Genomic DNA, 22,677 nt, shown 5'->3' with positions numbered 1-22,677 from the left:
CTTGGCTCAGACTAGTCTTAAAGTAGTTAAGTCCGTGCCTTTACATCTTGCTAAGGCCTCACTGTATTTTAATAGTCAAATAATATTTTACCATAGCTGGTTTGTTTTGCTCTGTAATTGTTTTGGTTTTCATTTACTCCATTTCTTATTTATGAATCATTTCAAAACAGGCCAATGGAAGTCTTCAAGTAGGCTTTTAAACAAGTTTTGACAATGTTTTTTAGTCATTCAGAGCTAAAAATAATACAAATCAGCAGGTACATCTGGAGAAGAGTGCCTTCAGCCCCTAAAGGACCTTTTACTGCATTTGCTCCCTAGAGGGAGGCAAATAGGGAGAAAAAAAAAAAAGAAAAAAAAAAAAAAGGCATCTGTTCCATTTGTTCACCTTACTAGGCTGTAAATGCCAAGGCTTAGCTCTGAGCAGTGCTACCATCTTCTTCACCTCAGAAGAGAAAAATTTGTCTTGTCTGTGATGAAAAATTTAGAAGGATTCTTTTCTCCCTGCTACATGAGGTTAATGGTATGACTGGCACAAGAGGTAGTGACAGCTTGCTTATGCTCCTCTAATGGGACACTGAATGATATGTTCATGTTTTCCCGAGAATAATTTAGAAATGGTCTTTGGCATCTCCAGTCACTGGCCCCTCCTAATCCCTTGCTTCATTCTTGGGCTCTTGAGTATTTTTGAGTGTCTGCCACTTAGCCATTTTTGTAGGTGAGCTTCTTCATTGTAGTTTAGTTCTTTGGTCTCAACAGTACATTTGTACCATTTCTCAATCTGGATCACAGGAGAAAGCACCTGAATGTATTTTGGTTCTCTGGACAGCAAAAAGGACAATCCCATTTCCCTCTAGCTGCTTGCCTTTCTGTTACAGAGACTGTGGAGTGACAGAGTCACAGAAATACTGATTGGGCAGCATCCTCAGCAATAGTCAGCTTTTAACAGAAATACTTGGAAGACTGTAAAATTTTGAAGTATTTTGTTTTGTAACACATATGTCACAGGACAGTAATCAGTATAGATTTAAAAAGCAGGAGATTTGTCTTTTCAGCTTTGAACAGCCAGCAAGCTCCCAAGAATAGAAGGGGCAGCAGTGGAGTCCTAGTGGAGCTACAGGGCACAAGAACCATTTCTTAACTTCTCACCAGTGGTCTGCAGAAGTGTACATCTATCTGTACACACACATAAAATTAAATATCACCTATCTTAACATCTGCAATTGGTACAGAAGTTGGGGGGGCGGGGGGGGAGGTAGATCATGAAGAAGAGGAAGCAGTGAGCAGGATTTTCAATAACCTGCAAATAATGTTCAGGTTTTGGATAACATTCACATAACTTTGTTCTGACACAGCCAAATTTAGGACTGTGAGCCCCAAGAGCCTTCCCGCAGAGGGAGCTCTGTTTGCTTTGACAAAAGGTTGAGGCTTGCACTAGAAAAGCAGTTCAGCAAGGTCTGGTAGCTGCAGTCACTGCAGTCCTGAGTTGTATCAGAGAGAGAATCCACGTATCTTTGTGAGTGTTTACAAGCCCAATCATGCTTACCATAATGGAGTCCTAAAATTTTTAAAGGTCAAAAAACAGAAAGTACAGAAAAAGCTGCAATAGTACCTTGAGGTATTTACAGCTCCATCAGTTTGGATTATCAAAACAGAAATAGGGGCTGGGCTGAGTACAGGCACCTAGGTTACATTTTCAGGAAGAGACAATACCACATGCCTCTTTCAGCTATTGGAGATGGAGTGTAGAAGCAGTGGGTGGATGCTGACCCATACAAAGTCAAATGAGAAAATCACAACTTGAACAGAAATGTTAACCTGGACAAAATACCACTGGACTGGGTACAGCATCCCTCTCTCGATGACTCCAGACTATGTTCAAATATCTTCCTGAAAAGATACTTGGGAAGTGAGATGGGTGTATTTGATATCTCTTCTGGGATAATACAGTGATTTGCATCCCTTTGGGGGTAATTCACAACAGGGCAATATTCTGAATGGATGGAGGTGGACAAAATTTAACCCTGCTCTCTTTTGAGGTGAAGACGAAGATTTTACATTGACTATAATGGCGCTGATCCAGAGAAGCAGTTGTATCATCATACATCTTAAGCAATGCAAAGGTTATCTAGAATTGTGTTTGAAAAGTTGATATCAGAGAAAACAGTTTAAAAGAAGCTTTCAGGTTCGGACCCCTTTGGCAATGCAGCAGTCATTCCTGACATGACCCTCATGGCCACATAGTGCAAGCAGCTGGCTGCACACTAAGTTTTGCATTTTTAGGGCAAGACACAGTATCCAAATTGTCATTTGGCCTCCTCAAGGGAAAACCAGCAGAGGCTTGCCATGTTCTACATCTGTATTTAGTCAGACAATTAGTAGGGCCCATTTTTGTATATGCTGTCAGATCCTTAAAAACCCTGTCGTGGTTTAAGCCTGGCTGGCAACAAAGCACCACAAGGCTGTTTGCTCACTCGTCCCTGTGGGTGGGACGGGGAGGAGAAAAATACAATGAAAGTCTCATGGGTCGAGACAAGGAGAGGGTGGGATCACTCACCACTTATGCTCATGGGCAAAAAACAGACTCAACTTGGAAAAAAACCAAAATCAATTTAATTTACTAAAAGTCAAATCAAAACAAGGATGATGAGAAGTAAAACCAAGTCTTAAAACACCTTCCCCCACCCTCCCTTCTTCCCAGGCTCAACCCCACTCCCGGTTTTCTCTCCCTCCTCCCCCCAGCAGCGCAGGGGGATGGGGAATGGGGGTTGGGGTCAGTTCCTCAACCCTTGTCTCTGCCGCTCCTTCCTCCTCAGGGGGAGGAGGACTCCTCACTCGGCCCCTGCTCCACCGGGGGGACCCTCCCATGGGCTGCAGTTCTCCATGAACTTCTCCAACGTGGGTCCCTCCCACGGGCTGCAGTCCTTCAGGCACAGCCTGCTCCAGCGCGGGCTTCCCCCCAGAGTCCCGGCCATCCTGGGGGGCATCCATCCCCCTGCTCCGGCGTGGGCTCCTCTCTCCCCGGGCTGCAGGTGGGCATCTGCTCCCCCGCTCCCCTCCATGGGCTGGGGGGGGACAGCCTGCCGCCTGGTCTCACCACGGGCTGTGGGGGCAGCCCCTCCTCCCCCGCTCCTCCTCCCCTCCTTCCTCACTCCCCTCGGGATCTGCAGAGGGGTTCCTCTCACATCCCACTCCCCCCACTCACTGCAGGTTCCCCTCTTAACTCTGTTCTCCCAGAGGTGCTACCGCCATCACTGACGGGCTCGGCCTGGGCCAGCGGCGGATCCAACGTGGAGCCGGGGAAGCTTCTGGCAGCTTCTCACAGGAGCCGGCCCTGCAGCCCCCGCCCCACGACCAAAACCCCGCCACACAAAACCAGTACAATCCCCCATGAAATTTGAGTGTATTGTTCAAGAACTTTCATAGCTGACCACAGCAACCATCAGACTGCAGTGAAAGCTCAGGCCAGGGAAATGGAAAATTGTGAAATGCAGATCTGCTTCCTCAGCTCCCACTGAACTCTTTCCTTCAAACTTACATTATTAAATGCAGTACTTACTAAGAATCAGAATTTTAAAAAGCACAAAATGAGATTGCTCTCAGATTGGGAGTAATGCACATTTATATTTTAGGAGCATGACAATCTCCATGAAATTGTGCTGGGAATATAGACACAAACATTTGTGTACAGTCCCTGCACTGCACTGGGACTTCAGCACTAGTTTAAAACTCCCTTTCTTAAGAGGTATGTTTTCTTGTGTCTGAGAAAGACTCAAATGCCACAGAAAGAACTACTGTCTCAAATGTCTTAAATCATACATTTCCTGAGAGGAAAAAATACAAGCTGAAAAGCTACATGTTATGGTCATTTAAAATATTTTATTAAGCTACCGTCAGTTGCAGTGTTCGCAGATAATGGATATTAAACATGAAAAGCATTGCTCTGTATTGTTTAACTGAATCTCAGCTCTCATCTTACATACTTCTCTTAATGTTGGCTGGCAGAAGAGAACATGTTTTTTTTTTTTTATGCTATGTGTGGATTTTTTTTTTAAATAACTTATATAACAAGCCCACACATCTACTTGGTTGCAACATGTCAAGGGCTGGTTATTTGCAGGCAGAAAAAATACTGTTAAAATGCACCTTGGTTGCTGTATTTCATAGTCAGAGAATATTACATACAATCTCCCATTTGCACCCAACTTCATTTTAAGGGTCTTCTTGTTAACTTAGCATTAACTTAGTGTTAAATATATTTCTAATATAGTTTGCAGTAAGCTAAGAGATTTTTGCAGAAACAAGTTTTTAATAATCATTACACTGTAACTGTTACAGAAGCTTATATTGCATATCTTCAGTTTCACACAAAGCCCACCAGCAAGTCTTCATAAATGCCTCACTTCAGTATTTTGCAGGCAGGTACAGAGCTTGCTTCCCTATATTGCCCACGGTTCTATTTATTACTTTATTTTGCAGTTCTTTCCATATGGAGATGCTTCAAAGTTTGCCCAGCACGCCTTCCGAACCTTTGATAAAAACGGAGATGGGACCATTGACTTCAGAGAGTTCATTTGTGCACTGTCCATCACCTCACGAGGCAGCTTTGAGCAAAAGCTAAACTGGGCCTTCAACATGTATGACTTGGATGGTGATGGTAAAATTACAAGAGTGGAAATGCTGGAAATTATAGAGGTGAGATCAATATGACACTCAAAAATTACATGTCTGAACATTAATAAAATTTACTTGTTCACATACCCTTTAGATTTTAAGCACACGGGAGGTTGTACTGTATCATTAAAAGCATACATTACATACATTCGTCCTATACTGACTCATGCCTAAGTGCTGCAAGCACACTAACATTTTAAAAGATGTAATCTTTGAGAACTACTGAATGCATATGCGCATATAAGCTTTTAAATACCCAGAGGTAATTTACTTCTTTTTTCTTAACCGTAAGACAGCAAAGGATTTACAAAGCCCATCTCAAAATCACTTGGCACCCATGAAATTAGTGGTTTGTAGCTCAAGTAGCTGAAACCTTACTGGAAATTAACTTTAGATAATTACAGAAATTTACAGGGATAATACCACACTATTTTATGTGAGCTCTCACAAATGGGCTTTAAGATGACCACAGCATGTAACAGGAAGGATAAAGTTTACCATCCTCGTAATCTGCTAGCTACTTGCTACAGTAAATACCAGATTTTGCTCACATGTACACATAAAAAAAACTATTAAAAGGTGATGACTTCTAAAACTGATTATTTAGAATTTATGTGAAATATTTCGAAGGAGTGATTAAAAGCCAAATAAACAGTTGATCTAGAGAATAGGTTACAATAGTTTTGCACTGTGAAACAGAAAGCCCAAAAAATTCATTCCAGAATGTAAAATGCAACCACCAAAAAATCTACATCTAAAGAAAGTAAAACACGTTCTTCCTTGTTTTAAGTATATGGACATAGGATTCTAAGGAAAAAAAAAAAAAAACCAAAAAAAATTTTTAGGGAAACTGGCAATCATTTTATTGTTGGAAAGTCTTTCCAGAATTTGATCACATCAAAAAATCAGGTTAATTCATATGTTGAATTTTCCGTTTGGTTTCTTTTCAAAGGCCATCTACAAAATGGTGGGCACTGTGATAATGATGAAAATGAATGAGGATGGTCTGACGCCTGAGCAGCGGGTAGACAAGATCTTCAGTAAGATGGATAAGAACAAAGATGACCAGATCACACTGGATGAATTCAAAGAAGCTGCAAAGAGTGATCCTTCCATTGTATTACTCCTGCAGTGTGACATTCAAAAATGAGCTTGTGTACAATGCGTCATAGACTGCACAGAAATTTAATGTTCCATTCAGTTTGCAGCTATTTCCACACACACAAAAATTTGCTTGGACTACCTATAAATGGACTTGCTTCTTGTGTTTGAAACACTTGTGTGCATGAGAATGTCATTTGCTAAAGAATTTTAAAAGTATATATTATAAAAATAAACTGCCACAACGTGATGTGTGCAATGTCATTTCATAACAACCCTATTCCTCTGAAGCCTGTGCAGCAGTCCTGTGCTGCAGTGAATTATATTATTTATTGTTCATGTTTTACTGATGCTAGCTCTGTGTCTCCTAGACTGAGTAATGTTAGTGACACTGAATTCCCATGGTAATGTTAACTGTTTATTATAAATCATGTCACCATTCTGCTGTAAAGTAGTACTGGACAGACAGAGGGGAAGAGTTCCTCAGCTCTTAAGTCTGATCCACACATGTGCTTGTATTGTCAGTGGATAGAAATGTACTTCATTTGCATGCCTTTTAGGTTTGCCTTAATTCTTACCTCATTTGCATCCCTTCAATCTGGAAAGAGCTATGTCAGAGGAATGCAGTATAAAAAAAAAGAAAATCCTGCTAAAATGATCCCTTTAATTAAAAATATATATAAATATATATATATAATGTTTAAAATATTGTTTTATTGGAAGTTTAAAGGTTTTATTGGAAGTGTATTGATCTTTGCCTGAATTTTCAGAAGCTTCCACAGAGGTTGCAATATATATGTCCCAAAATAAATTTATAACATTTGACCTTTTCCCCTAATTCTTATTTCATGTCTTCACCACAGTAATAGGAAAAAAAAAGTTCCATCTCTTTAATTATCTGTCACTGTACTACTGAGAAATATATATTTCATTATGAAAGCATGAAGAAAACTTCTTTGCACGCACTCAACCCACTAGAAGAGTCATTTTATATGAAACCAAAAGTTGTAGTTCTTGTGTTTACCCACAGAGCAGCTGTTTATCCTCCAAGATTTGACAGTGTACCTACTAGACCTCTGCTTACACAGCTTTTCAAGCTAGCTGGAAGTCAAATAGTTCATTTGCTTGGTCTGAACCTGGTCTAATGTTTTCCCCTCCTTACGTTAAGAGTCTTTTCTCTTAGCATATGACAATAAACTACCCCGGGTTTAATATAAACATGCATGTTGTTAAAAATGAGTACTTATTGATAAATTAATCAAAGTGGATGATTGAGAAGGGATAGTGAAGAGAACCACCTTCCTCCTCAATTCTATGTGCATCAATCAAGTTTATACTGTGGCAAATACAAGTTCTGCACAGCCCTAGGAAAGCATCAAGAACTAGCAGACTGTAGAAATTGCAGATGAAAATCTTTCCTACACCACATTTCCCAGTTGCTTTAAACAGTTGGTTGCTTGCAGGATTAAAAAAAAATAGTCTGAACATCTTATAATTGCATGTTTGATATTTCTTCTTTACCTTATGAAGAAATGAGACGGTACTCTTAATAGCTAAAAATCAAAACAATAAAACATGACACAAACCAAATCATTCTCTGTATTTTCAACTTTAAAAAGTAAAGTTCATCTTAAACTTGAGGGGGAAAAAACCCAACAAAATTTTATACATTTTGCTAACTAACATGGTGGGGGGAACACAGAATCAATTGTTGCCACAACCACAGCCATCCTCTCATATTTAAGTTTCTTCATATTCCAAACAAACAGCAAAAGGCGGAACTTTCAACTACATTTTTTAATACCAGAATTTTACTTAGACTACACAGGTAATAGTCTTAGCAAATTAAAGAGTGGTATACTTTGTACATTTGGCTGTAACTTAAAAACACACATTCTCAAAATGTTACATACTTCTGAGAATGATATGCCCATTGTTTCCACTTAGGCTTAAATTACTAGTTGTAGAGAGGATGTTGGAATATTCCTGGGAATTTATGCCTCTCTGGTTTACATATACTTATTAGAGAAGCAGTACCTCATTCTACATTTCTCTGCACCTCAGATTTATGTAGCTGGACAGGCTCCATTTACTTTAATGCAGTGTTAAGCAATGCATAGCCATCCAAAATGGCCAACAATACAAACAGTCAGAAAATGTAACATCAGCACTGCAATTCTCTCTCTAGGTAGCTGGTACAGTAAACTCAGTATTTAAAGTACCAAGAATAAGATAGTTTTGAGACCTTAGTAGGATCACTGCAAAAATAAGTGCATCCAAGCAAGTTCTTCAGTAGTTGTTTATTCAGAACTAATCATCTACCATGAAAACAGTTGTTTATAATAATTATACAGTCAGGCACACATTTTGATCAAGTACAGTGCTAGATCAGAACAAATACAATCTGTTGATTTGAACCAAAGACCAGAATTGTTGCCAAGTGCTCCATTATTTCAAGTAAGTCTATAGAAAACTTGGGAGAAAGCTGAAGTGTTAGGTCAGTAGGAATGTGGTTAGGACAACATGCTCAAATGCCTCATATCTTCATCATGAGCAATCCCTCCCGCCAGTTTATCCAGCCAGAACCTCCCCACTTCAATTTATGATTGCTATCTGTCTCTTCCGCCACACACTTCAACAAAAAGCCTGATCCTGTTTTGTCAGTAACCTCCTCAAGGCTGCTATGAGGCTGTTGGCCTGTTATCCTGGGCTTTCAGAAGTAAACATCTGAAGCCTTCAAAAGATCACTAGACTTAATTCCTACAGTTAGAGTGCACTAGAACTGCAGCTAGCTTTCTCAGTGTATTTCCTTCAATTCTTATCTAGCTCCCATATTTTAGAGATACCTACAAGTTTAATACATGTTTGTGTAAAAACTAAACAACATTAAAGAATACAAAATACTGTGCAGCAGCTAAAACAAATTCAGCCACAAAGTCGAGTTAAAACTTACACTGCAATGAGGTTTTATTGAGGAATTGCTATTCAGTAAATAACTGTAGAAACTGCAGAACTGTTCTCTGAATAGTCTCAATGGCTTGTATCCCCATAACATTAAAAAAAAAAGTACAGCTAATGTCTGAACTCTGAAAAGTGATTGTTTTTGAAGAGCTCCCAACAATTTCAAGTTCCTGGAGAAAGGAGAACAGAAAAAAAAAGTTAATTTGGGGCAGTTTGAAAAATCTGGTTCTTCTTTCTCCCTCTTATCCCCAGTAAATACTTGTATTATTTAAATAAAGCAAGTTTATTTTATTTTAACTGCTCTAGTATAGTCCCAGGGGAGGGGGGGCAGGGACACCCAACAAAATGCAGGCCTACAGTGCTGTAAAAAAGTTACTGTATTATTTCCCAAAATTCTTATTCTACTTCATTCCTCTATATTGGAAGGACTTCTGTCACTTCATAATGAGTGTCTACAGATTTAGTCTATACCTGCAAACTCAGACTGTGCAAGAACTTAGTTTATTGGAAATAAGAATATGAGTTTATAAAGCCACAATTTGCTAGGTTGTATAAGCTCGTGTCCAAAGAATCTCAAACTCTTCCCCATAAACTCTTTACGAAGAAATAAAAGCATTTTTTTTCCTGCCCAGAGAATACACTGCAAATAAATTTTTCACTTCTCTAATTATGAAAGTATACACTGTAAGTACTGATAGTTTCTCATGTTCAGCTGCTATGGTTCCACTGGAAAAAAATGAAACACATGTTTTACATGTATTAATTAGCACATGTTTAAGAAATAAAGCAGAGCTAGGAAGAAACCAACATTTTTAACTTAATGCAAAGTTTAACTGTGTAGAGACACTAAAACATTACCACAAGTATCAGTTCTCACTGTTTACTAAAATATTACTCCATAATTACACAAAATATATTTCATCTTTTCCAGAAGAAAAAACAGAACAACTGATAAAAAATTGTACTAGTTAAAAATATCAAATGAACATACAGGGTTTTCTCATCATCAAAACTGTTTATTCTTGGTCTGTACACATCCAGTAACTCTTAAAAAAATAAAAATACGAGAACCTCTTCTTTTCCTGACAGTATCTAACAAAAGATCCCCTTATCCAGCATCAGGAAGTAATAACTTTACACACATCATTACACATTTATCCTCAATAGTATGCCATATTCATACACAGAAATACTTATTGATCTTCCTCTTTGTCATTCCTATTTTGGAAATTCAACGTTCTTTGGCCTCTTTCTGGGTCTTGCATTCGGAGAATTCGAATACGGGGACTCGTAGGCAGAGAACTAAACATAAAGTATGCAACATTTACACAGTGTTTCTTCTCCACAAATTTTAGTATTTTCATTTGATTCTTTCCATTACATATTTTCCTTTAAGTAACTCCCTCTTTTTTCTTTGACAGTTTTAAGAAACAGTAACATGGGGTGAAGTCCTGGCTTCACTGAACTGATAATGGAGCCAGACTTCACTAAAAGCTTGAGGTAAACACAACTATTTCAATCATGTAATTTCTGATGATTAGACTACCTTAATTATAGAAAAGGTACTTTTAAGAGAAACTCTAAATGAAATAATGATCAAATACAGTTCATATTTGCCTTACAGATCCTGAAGTGGCACACACTTTATACATGTATAATCACTCATGTCATATGAAGAATGAGTGAAGTTACTAAACATACATTTACACAGGCTTCTCCACCGATTATCCTAAATGTATTTTTTCTGAAGGTGCCTCTGTACTTTTGTTAAATTAAGTGTCTGCTGAACATGCAACATGTAACAAAATATAATAAAACCAAGCTGCACTTGAATTATTCAGCTTTTAAACAGTAACCATACAGAATTCCTGTATGTTTATTGAATATGGTTTCAGAAATTCCCCACAAAGCATTTCTACTTAAACAACAGAATACCATTATTCTACTTTTTATAGATTTTAGTAAGGGAAGACAATTAAGACAATTCAAAAACTTCATTTTGAAGACTGCTTAGTTGTCCTCAGCAGGCTTTACTGATTACATTTGGCTAATTAGAGAGAAGAGTTGGCTGCAGAAGGTTAGACAGTGACTGTCCCCTTAAACCAGGCATGGCTTTACCAGGGACTTGTAGAGAGGTTTTTAAAGAATTTTGGGCTACTAGATCAAAAAAGGAAAACAAGGACTAAGTTATCAGTTTCTAGATCAGCAATATTAAAAAATAAAAATCAACTCAAATGACAAACATCTTGAAAGTACTGTAGTATTAAGAGGAAAAATGGAAAAACACCAAGTTGTCTGTTAATTTCGGGAGGGGAGAGGAAGATACAGGGCTAAAAGCTACCAGGAGCCTCCTCTACACAATAAAACATTTCAAAAAGCTGTTCCACTTAAGATAAACTGATTCAAGTCCCACTGAACCACCATATTAAGAGACATTACATAAGGAAGAATGAAAAACCTATTAAATTCCCAGAACCATCAGCAATGAACTACTTAATTGTTGACATTCTACTGCTACGAACAGCAAAATTTCTCTCATATTTACTTTTTTCAAGTTATACTCCTTGCAATAGAACTTCCTTGTAATTCTTGTACCAGGAAATACAACACAACAATATTACCTCATGCGTTGTGGGGTGAGCAAAATGAACTGTCGATGATGCTGAGAGTCAGCCACCTTAAGAATCATATCCATTGCAATTCTTCTGTTAACCATATCCTAAAGACAAAAGATTTATCAGGCATTGGTACTGACTGTGTACTTCACTGGTCAATTATTGCACAAGTTAGGACAAATGCTTAAGAATAAATTCATTAGAAAATATCTTAATAGAATAGAAAAACCTATTGGAATTCATTCATACACAGTAAAGCTTAGCTAAAGAAAACTCTAATAAAAACTAAGCTGGAGAAACTTCAAGGTTAAATCCTAAAAGCTACAAATTATAGTCTGGGAAATTCTTAAACTCTACTTTTTGGTATACATGGACAATAGAAAGCTTCTATCAGAACAATCACACACTCCTACTCACAATTTTTTTCTATCAGCTTTGATATTCACATAGTACTTCTTACTTTACTGGTATGCTGAGATGAACTGTATTTTAGTAGAATAATGTTCCCTAGAAAATCCTGCCTCAAGATTACCTGGAAGGATTTAAGTGCTGCATGAAACCTAAGATATTATGTAGCTTGTTTTTATTATGATTATTATTGTTATTATTATTACTATTTTGAACACAACCTTAGGCTTACTGAAAAAGATGTGTAATGGGAAGCCATTATTAGCAGGGTTTAAACAAAGCTCTGCCTCTATACATTGTCACACATGAAACTAGGTATCTCCCTTGGTATATGCTGATGGAGTCCTCTTGTGGTGGGTCTCCAGGATTACACCAAAAGTAACTACGGAACGTGGAGACAGTAAGGGTGCACTTGCTGGCACAGCAGTAGAAAGAAATTGTGTGGGATTATTTATGGAATAGATGACATAGAAGTTTTCTGCAGGGTCTATGGTTCTGAGTATCCACCTTTTTCTGGACAGATGGATAAACTTCTGCGCAACTAACTTGTAAAAGAGGACCTAAGCTTTGGAACTCAGCTGAAAAATGACTGCTTGACCACCTTAGATACATACTTTCCTTTTTTAAATTCTTTATATAAAAAGTATATTATCTTTTTTCCCCTCTAGGTCTGTGATTCCCAGTAAATAAATCATTGATGGGAGAGGGACACTGAAGGCAAAATGAAACAATCCAGTATCAACTCTTTGTCTCTGAGACAACTAATTATTTTCTCAAACCATACCATACTACATGTTAATAAGGAGGAAATGAAAATATATAAAGAATTGGTTAATCGCCTATCCCGGGAAACTGTACACAAAGATGAGGTTTATCAGTTTTAGCTGACATTAGTATTTACTGTCCATTATTCTGCATTTCAGCATCTTGGAAAGATGCTACTAGGTGAAGTATAAAACAAATTTCTGAGTAGCAACAGTGAACTCAGTTGTGACACTTGCTCTGGAAAAAAAAAAAAACAAAAACAAAAACAACAAAACCCACAGATCTCAAAACTGGTAGAAGCCAAAGCACATGCTAAGCACAGAACTGTCAAAGCAATATGCAGAGGCAACCTGTGACAAACACAGTAACAACTGCTTGGGGAACTATTAAGAAGTTGTATTTTATGATTTTTGTCCTGAACTAAGGTTTAAGCACGTAAAGTAACAGAGATGCTCATAGCTCCGGATACCAACTTCAGAAACAGAATAAGCTTCAAAAGTCACTATGCAAAGTGAACAAGATCCCTAACAAGTTTTGTTCTGGGGGATCTGGGGTTTGCGGTTTTTTATTTATTATTTACAGTTAACTATAGCGTTTAAAAAGCTAACCAAATACACATAACAACCCAACAATTTCACTAATTTATACAAAACAGAATGGCAAATATAGTTTAAGTTTAAATATACCATGTAGACATCAAATTCATCCAAGCATCTGAAAGGAGATTCAGTAATGGACCACAGAGAAAGAATGAAACAAACTGTTGAGAAGGAACGTTCACCTCCTGATAAGGACCTCACATCATTAAGGGCAGCTTTGTTTTCCTCTCGAGGCTGAACCTTGAAATAAAAATATTAGAGCAATTTTTAAACCTGAGATGGAGACTTACTAACAGAATCATAATTTTAACAGCAAACACATTACACGTGAACAGATAGTGATCACTTGAGAACAATTTTATGCACTTCACTGCCACTGCCATTATGGAATGGGATGGATCCTAACCACTTAACACTTTTCTAAAGTCACTGCAACTTTCTCCATCACAGTAAAATACATTGAACAAATTGAATGACTCTGCCAGTGTTTTCTTATTCAATTCTCTATTTTTAATAGCCATTAAACAATGTTTAATAAATGTCAACCAGTGTAGTTCTATTACAGTAAAATCCAATGGTTACCAGCTACAATAGAAAAGCAGGTAATTGATTTACAGCAGGAGTTTAAAGGTGGAACAGTCTCTTTACCAGAATACATAAAACACTGTGAAGTCCTTTGGTTCTACTGATTATGACGACACCTTGTGGCACTCCCCCTTTAAGATTAAACTTAAGCATTTTCTTGTCCTATTACCTTAGCTTTAACAAGCTAAGCAGGAAAGAAAGAATTATTTTGGAGTGGGGTCTTTTGGTGGTTTTTTTTTTTTTTTTTGAGCGGGGTTGTTTTCTTTTTTCAATTTACCTTCCTTGACTAAATATAGATCTCTTGCATGAGAAAAATGAAACATCAGCTATAAAAAAAAGTATTCTGATAAAGCCAGGTAATGACTTGACATTTTATGGGCTGAGTTTGAGTTCTTCAGATACCTATCCTTCACCTGTTTAATTAAGACTGTGTCAACATGTATTTATGTTGTCACTACACATTTTTGCCCTCAATTCCTAAAACTGAAGTCTCCCACAGAAACAAAAAGTAATTACCTCCGTGACTAAAACTTTTTGGGAGGTATGTTAAAAGATACACAGAAAAGACATAATATTGAAGCTTTCAGCCATTAAAAGTTGTTTAAACAACAACTAGAGCCATTATACAATCACACAAATATAGGCAAACCTCCTATCAGTGAAATAGGAATGAGTCATTTTGAAAGGCTGACTAGGATGACTTGCTAATGAATTCCTATCCTTAGCATAAGACAACAGTCCAAATTTATTCCATGTAATCTAGCAACCTGCCCATATAAGATGGCAATATGGTTTTCATTCTTGCTTGTTTTCAACAACATCCTACGATTTAGCACCACATTTTGGAGGAGAGAACAATTTATTCTATCCTTTGCAATGCATGTTCTAGCAGCTGGTATTAAAAAAAAATAATTCATTACATATTACGATTATTGAAGTAATATAAAATAACTTACTGTTATTGAAAGTGTCTCATTCTTGTGATCAAAAAGTATTTTTCCCGAGCAGGCTCGAAGACGTAACAAATTGTCAAAGTAGAGTTTGCATCGTAAAGAAAGGAGCCTTACATCAGTTAAATCAAGCAAACAAACATTAGGTCAGTGAGTTTTAAAATACATGAAAAAGTGACAACAGATTTTCATCAACAGTTCCACATCATAGTCTTAAATATTAAGCACTGCTCCATTAATAACATTTTCCCAAATCAATTATGCTCTCGAGCAGGTGACATTTGATACTGGACATACTGGAGAGAATCACTGACACAAAGTAACAAGGTAAGAAATCCCAATGTACAGGCTTTGTATTTTCTAGAAGTCTGTTTCAATAGACTGGAAGGTGGTTTGTTTTTTGGTTTTGTTTTTTTTTTCTTTACACAATTCTCCCACAGCTTCAACAGAAAATCACCACATTCCACTTCTTTCCTATGTAGTATTAGGACTGCATAGTAAAGATAGTAAAGAACTTACACGGACTCCACTAGACTCCAGGAATTAAAGTTTTGAGAATTAATTTCTCCCCATACACCCTTCCCCTCCAATTCTAGCATATAATTCCCCAATAGACAATACATCACGGTTGCTTCAAGAAAGAACTATCGTTCTTTAGTACAACTTAAAGCGGGATTCATACTCAAATTTGGGCACTAGGAACAAGATTCAGTTTGACACATGGGCACCATAAGGCAAGCATCAGATTGTGCTGGTAAATGTTACCCACTACTATTTCTATACTTCTGCCTGCAAAGGTTGGGATTCTCCTGGCAATTACTATTTGTCAGGATCATCCTGGCACCACGTCCAAATCCCAGATCAAAAAGTACAAAAAGCAGAGCCAACACAGATATCCCTCAGTTTCTGCTGAAGGGAGTGATAAATGATAAAGAACTGCACTGGAAAACAGACCATCAGACCTTTTGAAGGGAGGCCACCACAAAAAATCTTCATTGATAGGTATAGGATACTAAGGGACTGATGCAAGAAAGAAGGGGTACACTCCTGGTATGGACACTCCATGAGAGAAGCAGCTGTCAAATTGCAGAACCTGAATAAAGATCTTGAAATTTTTTCAGTACGGGGCACAGAAAAAGTGTTTGGCCCACAATAAAATTATGTGAGCACAGCACCGCTAATTATACTCAACGAAAATGAGTGACGGTTGAGATGATTTCAATTCTAGCATGTTGCTGGTATTTCACTGACCAAAACCAGCACTGAAACACCAAAACCGAACTGCCTTGGATTAAGTCAGCACAGTCGAGGCCTTTGGTGTGAAGCAAAATACAGCCTCCACTGATCACGTTGTTTTTCCAGCTGTCAGTCCAGACTGCCTCTAAACCGTCCGGCACAACAGTATTGGGTCTGGGAGCAGGATTAGGTTAAAAAGATTGCTGCAAGTACCACCTTAAAGATACCGCATTCTTGCAGGTCTGCTCTATAATTTTCACTCTGGAATATGGGCACATACTTACATCTACGTGTTAGTTTATCTGAAACCTGAAATTCAGTAAAGTTAACTCACCTTAAGAATTGCCGATATATTTTGAATCTCTGAGTCATTATTTCTTCCAGCAGCCTAATAAACTTCTTTAAATGCTTTACTTTAGTGTTTGCATCCTCATATCTTTCCTTTGCATCATGAAATTGCCTGTTTTAATTAACAGAAAGTCTAGGATCAACATGCATTACATTAAAACCAAGCTATTGTTGTAAATGCTGAAAATTAATTTAATAATCAAAACACTCAAAAACTTCCTTGTTAGGATCTACGTTAAGGTTAAAAGCATTTGAGTCAAGTAAGGCACTGTTCACAAATGAGAAGTGGTCGAAAATTAAATTTTACTTCTATTTTTAATTCTTTTGAAAGGAAACTCTTACACCAAGGAGAATGAACCTCTGGGCTCTCCATGCTCAAGAATATCCAAGGTGTGTGATTCCTTGAAATACACGGCAGTCAAAACCTCAAATAATTGCTTAACTTCTGCATTAGTTATTCAAGCTAGAAGTATCCTTAATGCTCATTGCATCACAGAACAATGGCGAATTATGTTCGCACCATGTAGTCATAATTGGGATACTTCTAAATATTAAGAGGGTATCTGATTATTGGTAACTTCATATATATAGTACAGTCATGGTCTAAAATCGCTAGAGAGTATTTCAACACTCCTAAACCTGTATAACCTAAGCAATCAGCACAGCATGTTTCCATACCTTTGTACATGGTTTAAGTACTAAAAACATGTATAATGCATTGTGAGTCAATAAGAAAACTCTTCTTTCCCCTATCTTTTCCATCTTAAACTGCTTTAGACATTAAAGATGACTTACTGTACTATTTCTTCTCTGTTTCCATGGCGAAGATTTTCTGAATTTATCCTCTCTCTTAAGCGATTCATTTCTGCATCAAGACTCTTTACAGTTCTGCTGACCTCCATGCGCTCTGAGTAGATTTGCCTAGCTTGTGCTGTTTTTTCCTAAAGTAATGTTTGAAACTTTGTTACATTTAAAAAAAAAATCTGTTTAGTCTTTACAATAAATAATTTGTGGTATGGAAAAACAAGGTCTCAAAGCAAGAACAATGTTTTTGTATCATTCTTTGAGTACTTATTACAGCAAACCTAGTTATTAACAATTTTACTAACAACATTTATAGCACTGAAATAACTACCTACCTAAGAACTGTATCATTCTGAGATCTTTAATAAGTTCACAGTTATTTAGCTGATACAGATAAATAAGGAACCAAATTCACCATATTTAAACAGGACAGTCTTCCAAAAGGCTTTGTGGATGTGATTTCATAGTTAGTAAAGCTTGATTAGGTTAAGTCTTCAAAAGATCAGGTATGAGGTCTGTACAAGGAAAAACCTAGCATTCAAAAAACCAAACCAGTATTATTCAATTTAACTTAAAACACAAATTTTAAGGTTAAGTCATTATAATCTTTTCATTGCAAAATACAAAATAGTCCTAGGTGGATAACCCCTAACTTATCTGTCAAGACAGAAATGGTGCTCTGCCAGACAAAAAGATTCATTTATACAAAATTAGTTTTACTTGATTTAGATAGTCAGGTTCAGACATAGCTGAGAGAATAATCAGTACAGCTGAGTATTAATATGGTCTGTATGTTGCACAAGTAGAATCATTTATTATTAAATATTAGAAGGATCATGAACATTTGACTTCAATAAAGAAAAAACCCCACACCTACCTCTAATTCTTTTTCTTTGGCAGCTAGTAATTCTTTATGTCTTTTTATGCAAGCCAAGTGTTCTTTCTGTTTGTCTTCATAGTGCTGCAAACGGCGTTTACTGCTTTCCACTTCTGAGTCAGCTTGGTTTAATTCATCCTGTTTGGAATAAATCAGGGTGTGAGCTGTTTGGGGTAGATTCCTAAGCATCTCTCTAATGTTTACTGACTTAATACAGGTAATTATGTTGGTTTTAACACTGCCTAATTTATTTTGCTTTCAGTAAGACTACTCCTTCTAAAGTCCAGGAACTTTAACAGCAACTTATCAGAAAGCCTACACTCAATTCTGACAAGGACATAATACATGCTTGTAATGTTTCTAGGAATCGTATCTTGAGGTGATGTTTTAATCTTTAGAAAAAAGCCATTCTTTCTCCTAAACCTCCAAAAAATAAACTTATTTTTTACACTACATTCTAGCCAGAACTTCTGATGCCTGTGTAACATCAGCCAGAACTGCATTTCTATGTGAAAATTCAGTGCCCTGCTATACCTATGATGTAGACTATAACAACTTCTATACTACGTGTTTATACAGTTGAAGTGACATCATATCTTTCCAGAGAAGCAGACACATAAAGAATGACAAATTAGAAGACAATTTTCTTCCTCATCCCTGTCAACTAGATGGCTTATCTTAAAAAGCAAAAAATAAAAAAAACCCAAACAAAAACAACAAAACAACCACACCTCAAAAAAACAAAACAACAAACAAGAAAACCAACCACCACCACCAATAATGGATACTCTTACCTTTTTCTAATGCTGCCTTAAAGCCACAACTTGCTATACGTCAACAGTTCATTAAACAACTGTAGAACACAAACCAGTACGTCTAATCTAAAATCCTTTCAGGAATTTAAGAGCTGCCCTCTATTGTGTTTAGTACTCTTTATTAAGAGCAATAATGTCCTAAAATTCTGAATCAATCTGTTCTCTTTCCTTACATGGTTCTTCGTTTTAAATAGAACATATCTTTACAATTTCCATATTAGATACATTATAGCTAATATATTTATCAGTTTTTTTCCTTACCTGTTTCCTTCCTCTTTTTCTTTGCTCTTGCTCTTTTAATTTGGGCTGACTACATAGCAATATGCAATTTAAGCGAGGCATATAAGAGGTTCCTATAGTGGTCTTTCTAAGCTTTTCCTCATTCCATCCTTCTACAAGTTTACAATGCTGTAAACATGCTAGACTTATTTCTGTTTTCCATTTTCAAACCATTTATTATTGGCAATGTGAGATTGCCTTCCATTTGCCGATATTAAATTTGCATGTCACCACTCTGCTATTTATCTTGAGTCTTACTACTTCTCTATGATTTCCAGGTGTCTTCTGTAGTCTTGAATAATTAAAGCTATGTTAGTACCTTCTGTGATTATGCAACTTTTTAGAAAAACAACCATTTCATATAGAACTTCAAATGCTATTTTGAAAACCAAAGAGTTATGAACACTCTTAGCCAGGCCTTATCAGAAACAAACAAATAAGCCAAAACAACAAATGTAGTGCACTAAAAAGGGAAGTCAAGGAAACTATTTTTCCTTCCTTTTCAGTCCATGACTAAAAATATCTGTAAACAAACTCTCTTTAAAACATAAAACACTACAGCAACTACACTTAACAATCAACATCACCTTCAAAATATCGCCAAGCTTATTTCTTGACATCCTCTATTTCCATTTTCATAGGTATACCTTAAATGCATCAGGAAGGAGCACAGTCTTTTCTCCTGCCTCCTTTTAACCTCTTGCCACACAAAGGGAACAAATTAAAAATACAACATTAAATTTTTACCTTAATTGGACCAGCAATTTCTTCTACTTGATGAATTTTTTCTTTCATTTCTTCTAACTTTTTTTCAGCTAACTGGAGAGTATTTTTCAGTTCTTCCATTTTTCTGCTTTGTTGCTGCATGTCTTTTTTTACAGATTCCATCTTACCCTTATTTTCTTCAGCTTCATCTTCCTGTCAAAATATATTAAAATGAAGAATAATAAAAGGAGACATACATTTACAAATTACCGTACAAGATTTTTATTTTATTATCACTATCAGGGTACAAGATTACATGCAATACTGTGATAAGAATACTAGCAACTCAATGTAGTTGCCACCAAAAATCCCAAAAGAAGAGACTGGCAGATCTTGTAGGAGACCACTAAACCAAATTGCAAAATAAAAAGTGGAATTTCTTAGTTATTTGACTGAAAATTAAGGGGACTTTATCTGGGAGTTGTAATGAAAAGAATAAAGGGGCTAGAATTTTGTGAAGACTTAGCCATGCTAATATTTTACTACAGTAATTTTTTAAACAAAAGAACAAGGTAACTTCCCTCTAGATTTGTGAGGGAGTATATACATCCAGTACACAAAGGAATACAGAAAGAGTAAGTGGATCATCACTGTTCCCTAGGAAATTATACTATTCCTAATAAATTATAATTGCACATACTTTCTGATTTGAAAAGACAAATTTTCCAAAACCTGGAAAAAAATATGTGATACCTTGTATTGTTAAGATTCCTTTTCACAATCAAACAATTGTGAAATTAAAAGGTAGCAATGAAAGACAAATACCAAGTGAAAGAATTAGCAATTAATCCATAGTAGTGGTCAGAAAGGAATAAGGAGAAGCAAATCTATAAATCTACCAGTTTCATAAGACCATTAATCAGAAGGCAATGATAAAAATGTTGATGCTGAAAAAGCAAGTGTCCAATAATTTTTAAACAGGAAGATAATCTGCTACAGAAAGGTAATAGACTATTTTTCCATCTCACCAAAGGGACAAAGAATATACTTTTTTTAAACCAACAGAACTTGATTATCTGTAAAAGAGAAACCCTACAAGAGCTTACAGAATCTGTACCAATCCCTTACTTTTTGAGTAAATTTTGAAATGTTTACTTACATGCATGCGTGTGCACACACACACTGAAAGACAGACTACTGAAAAAGTGTGAGTTTGTGACATCAGAAGTGACAAAAAAAAATCTGAGCAGCTTAGCCTCTCATTGATCCCAGATAAAACAGTGGAATGGAATTTAACTGAAACAACTGTAGTCAGGATTATTATTAACATCTATCAGCACGATTCTCAGAATTTAAATCTTGCCCATCTACACATTAGCTTATTGCAGAGTATCAGTTGAAATTCATGGCCATCAATATATAAAACACAATAGCTTATCAAATATTTTTTCTGTTCTTGAACTATTATATGCACATTCTAAGAACACATGGGTAAGAATAAGAACTTTGAAGGAACCATCATACTACCATGATCCTTCCCTAGAGCAATATATGAACTTTAAAGCGTCTGCAGGGTGAAGCGACAGCAAAGCAAGAAACTGTTGGGTTCAGGACAGAGCAGCAGTGCTGACATTAATTACGCTCCAGAGTGGCCTTTACCTATGCTTTGGTAATGCCACTTCTGACCTCCAAATCTACAGCAACCACTTCTCCCTAACTAGAGTGTTACAGAACTGCAGCTCTAGAATGAAGAAAGAAAATGCATGGAATATCCCCTTACAATGCCACCTTGCCTTCCATAAAGTGACAGTGCTATTGGTTTGAAAAAGGGCAGAAGTAAAAGAAAAAAAGACACTGGAAGGGAGGGGGGAGAGGGGGGGAGAAGAAGGAAGGGAGGGGGGAGAGGGGGGGAGAAGAAGGAAGGGAGGGGGGAGAGGGGGGGAGAAGAAGGAAGGGAGGGGGGAGAGGGGGGGAGAAGAAGGAAGGGAGGGGGGAGAGGGGGGGAGAAGAAGGAAGGGAGGTTTGAAAAAGGGCAGAAGTAAAAGAAAAAAAGACGAAGGAAGGGGGGGGAGAAGAAGGAAGGGGGGGAGAAGAAGGAAGGGGGGGGAGAAGAAGGAAGGGGGGGGAGAAGAAGGAAGGGGGGGGAGAAGAAGGAAGGGGGGGGAGAAGAAGGAAGGGGGGGGAGAAGAAGGAAGGGGGGGAGAAGAAGGAAGGGGGGGAGAAGAAGGAAGGGGGGGAGAAGAAGGAAGGGGGGGAGAAGAAGGAAGGGGGGGGAGAAGAAGGAAGGGGGGGGAGAAGAAGGAAGGGGGGGGAGAAGAAGGAAGGGGGGGGAGAAGAAGGAAGGGGGGGGAGAAGAAGGAAGGGGGGGAGAAGAAGGAAGGGGGGGAGAAGAAGGAAGGGGGGGAGAAGAAGGAAGGGGGGGAGAAGAAAGAGGGGGGGGGAAGAAAGAGGGGGGGGGAGGGAAGAGGGGGGGGAAGAGGGGGGGGAAGAGGGGGGGGAAGAGGGGGGGGAAGAGGGGGGGAAGAGGGGGGGGAAGAGGGGGGGGAAGAGGGGGGGGAAGAGGGGGGGGAAGAGGGGGGGAAGAGGGGGGGGAAGAGGGGGGGGAAGAGGGGGGGGAAGAGGGGGGGGAAGAGGGGGGGGAAGAGGGGGGGGAAGAGGGGGGGGAAGAGGGGGGGGGAAGAGGTGGGGGGAAGAGGGGGGGGGAAGAGGGGGGGGGAAGAGGGGGGGGGAAGAGGGGGGGGAAGAGGGGGGGGGAGAGGGGGGAAGAGGGGGGGAAGAGGGGGGGGGAAGAGGGGGGGAAGAGGGGGGGAAGAGGGGGGGGAAGAGGGGGAAGAGGGGGGGGAAGAGGGGGGGAAGAGGGGGGGGAAGAGGGGGGGGTAGAGGGGGGGGAAGAGGGGGGGGAAGAGGGGGGGAGAGGGGGGGAAGGGGAAGAGGGGAAAGGGGGGGGGGGTGGGGTTG

General features: G+C 38.2%; 2 protein-coding genes across 11 annotated transcripts in view; one reads left to right on the top strand and one right to left on the bottom strand.

Moving 5' to 3' along the window:
• Nucleotides 1–7,416, top strand: part of VSNL1 (visinin like 1) — a 93,494-nt gene extending 86,078 nt beyond the window's left edge. For all 10 annotated transcript variants that reach the window (XM_075049084.1, XM_075049087.1, XM_075049080.1 and 7 more), the window contains 2 exons: nucleotides 4,477–4,692; nucleotides 5,624–7,416. In XM_075049084.1, coding sequence (XP_074905185.1) covers nucleotides 4,477–4,692; nucleotides 5,624–5,821 — 414 coding nt within the window. In that variant the 3' untranslated portion in view covers nucleotides 5,822–7,416. The remainder of the gene's footprint in view (nucleotides 1–4,476; nucleotides 4,693–5,623) is intronic.
• Nucleotides 7,417–7,635: 219 nt separating this feature from the next.
• Nucleotides 7,636–22,677, bottom strand: part of SMC6 (structural maintenance of chromosomes 6) — a 38,467-nt gene continuing 23,425 nt past the window's right edge. The window contains exons 21-28 of the mRNA XM_075049849.1: nucleotides 19,762–19,932; nucleotides 17,921–18,058; nucleotides 17,035–17,180; nucleotides 16,226–16,351; nucleotides 14,662–14,767; nucleotides 13,208–13,360; nucleotides 11,355–11,452; nucleotides 7,636–10,035 (exon numbers count right to left, since the gene is read on the bottom strand). Coding sequence (XP_074905950.1) covers nucleotides 9,927–10,035; nucleotides 11,355–11,452; nucleotides 13,208–13,360; nucleotides 14,662–14,767; nucleotides 16,226–16,351; nucleotides 17,035–17,180; nucleotides 17,921–18,058; nucleotides 19,762–19,932 — 1,047 coding nt within the window. The 3' untranslated portion in view covers nucleotides 7,636–9,926. The remainder of the gene's footprint in view (nucleotides 10,036–11,354; nucleotides 11,453–13,207; nucleotides 13,361–14,661; nucleotides 14,768–16,225; nucleotides 16,352–17,034; nucleotides 17,181–17,920; nucleotides 18,059–19,761; nucleotides 19,933–22,677) is intronic.

This window comes from Buteo buteo, chromosome 17, assembly GCF_964188355.1.
Source record: "Buteo buteo chromosome 17, bButBut1.hap1.1, whole genome shotgun sequence".
NCBI lineage: Eukaryota > Metazoa > Chordata > Aves > Accipitriformes > Accipitridae > Buteo > Buteo buteo.
Note: the sequence above shows the minus strand (reverse complement) of the source record. Positions and strands in the feature narration are given on the sequence as shown.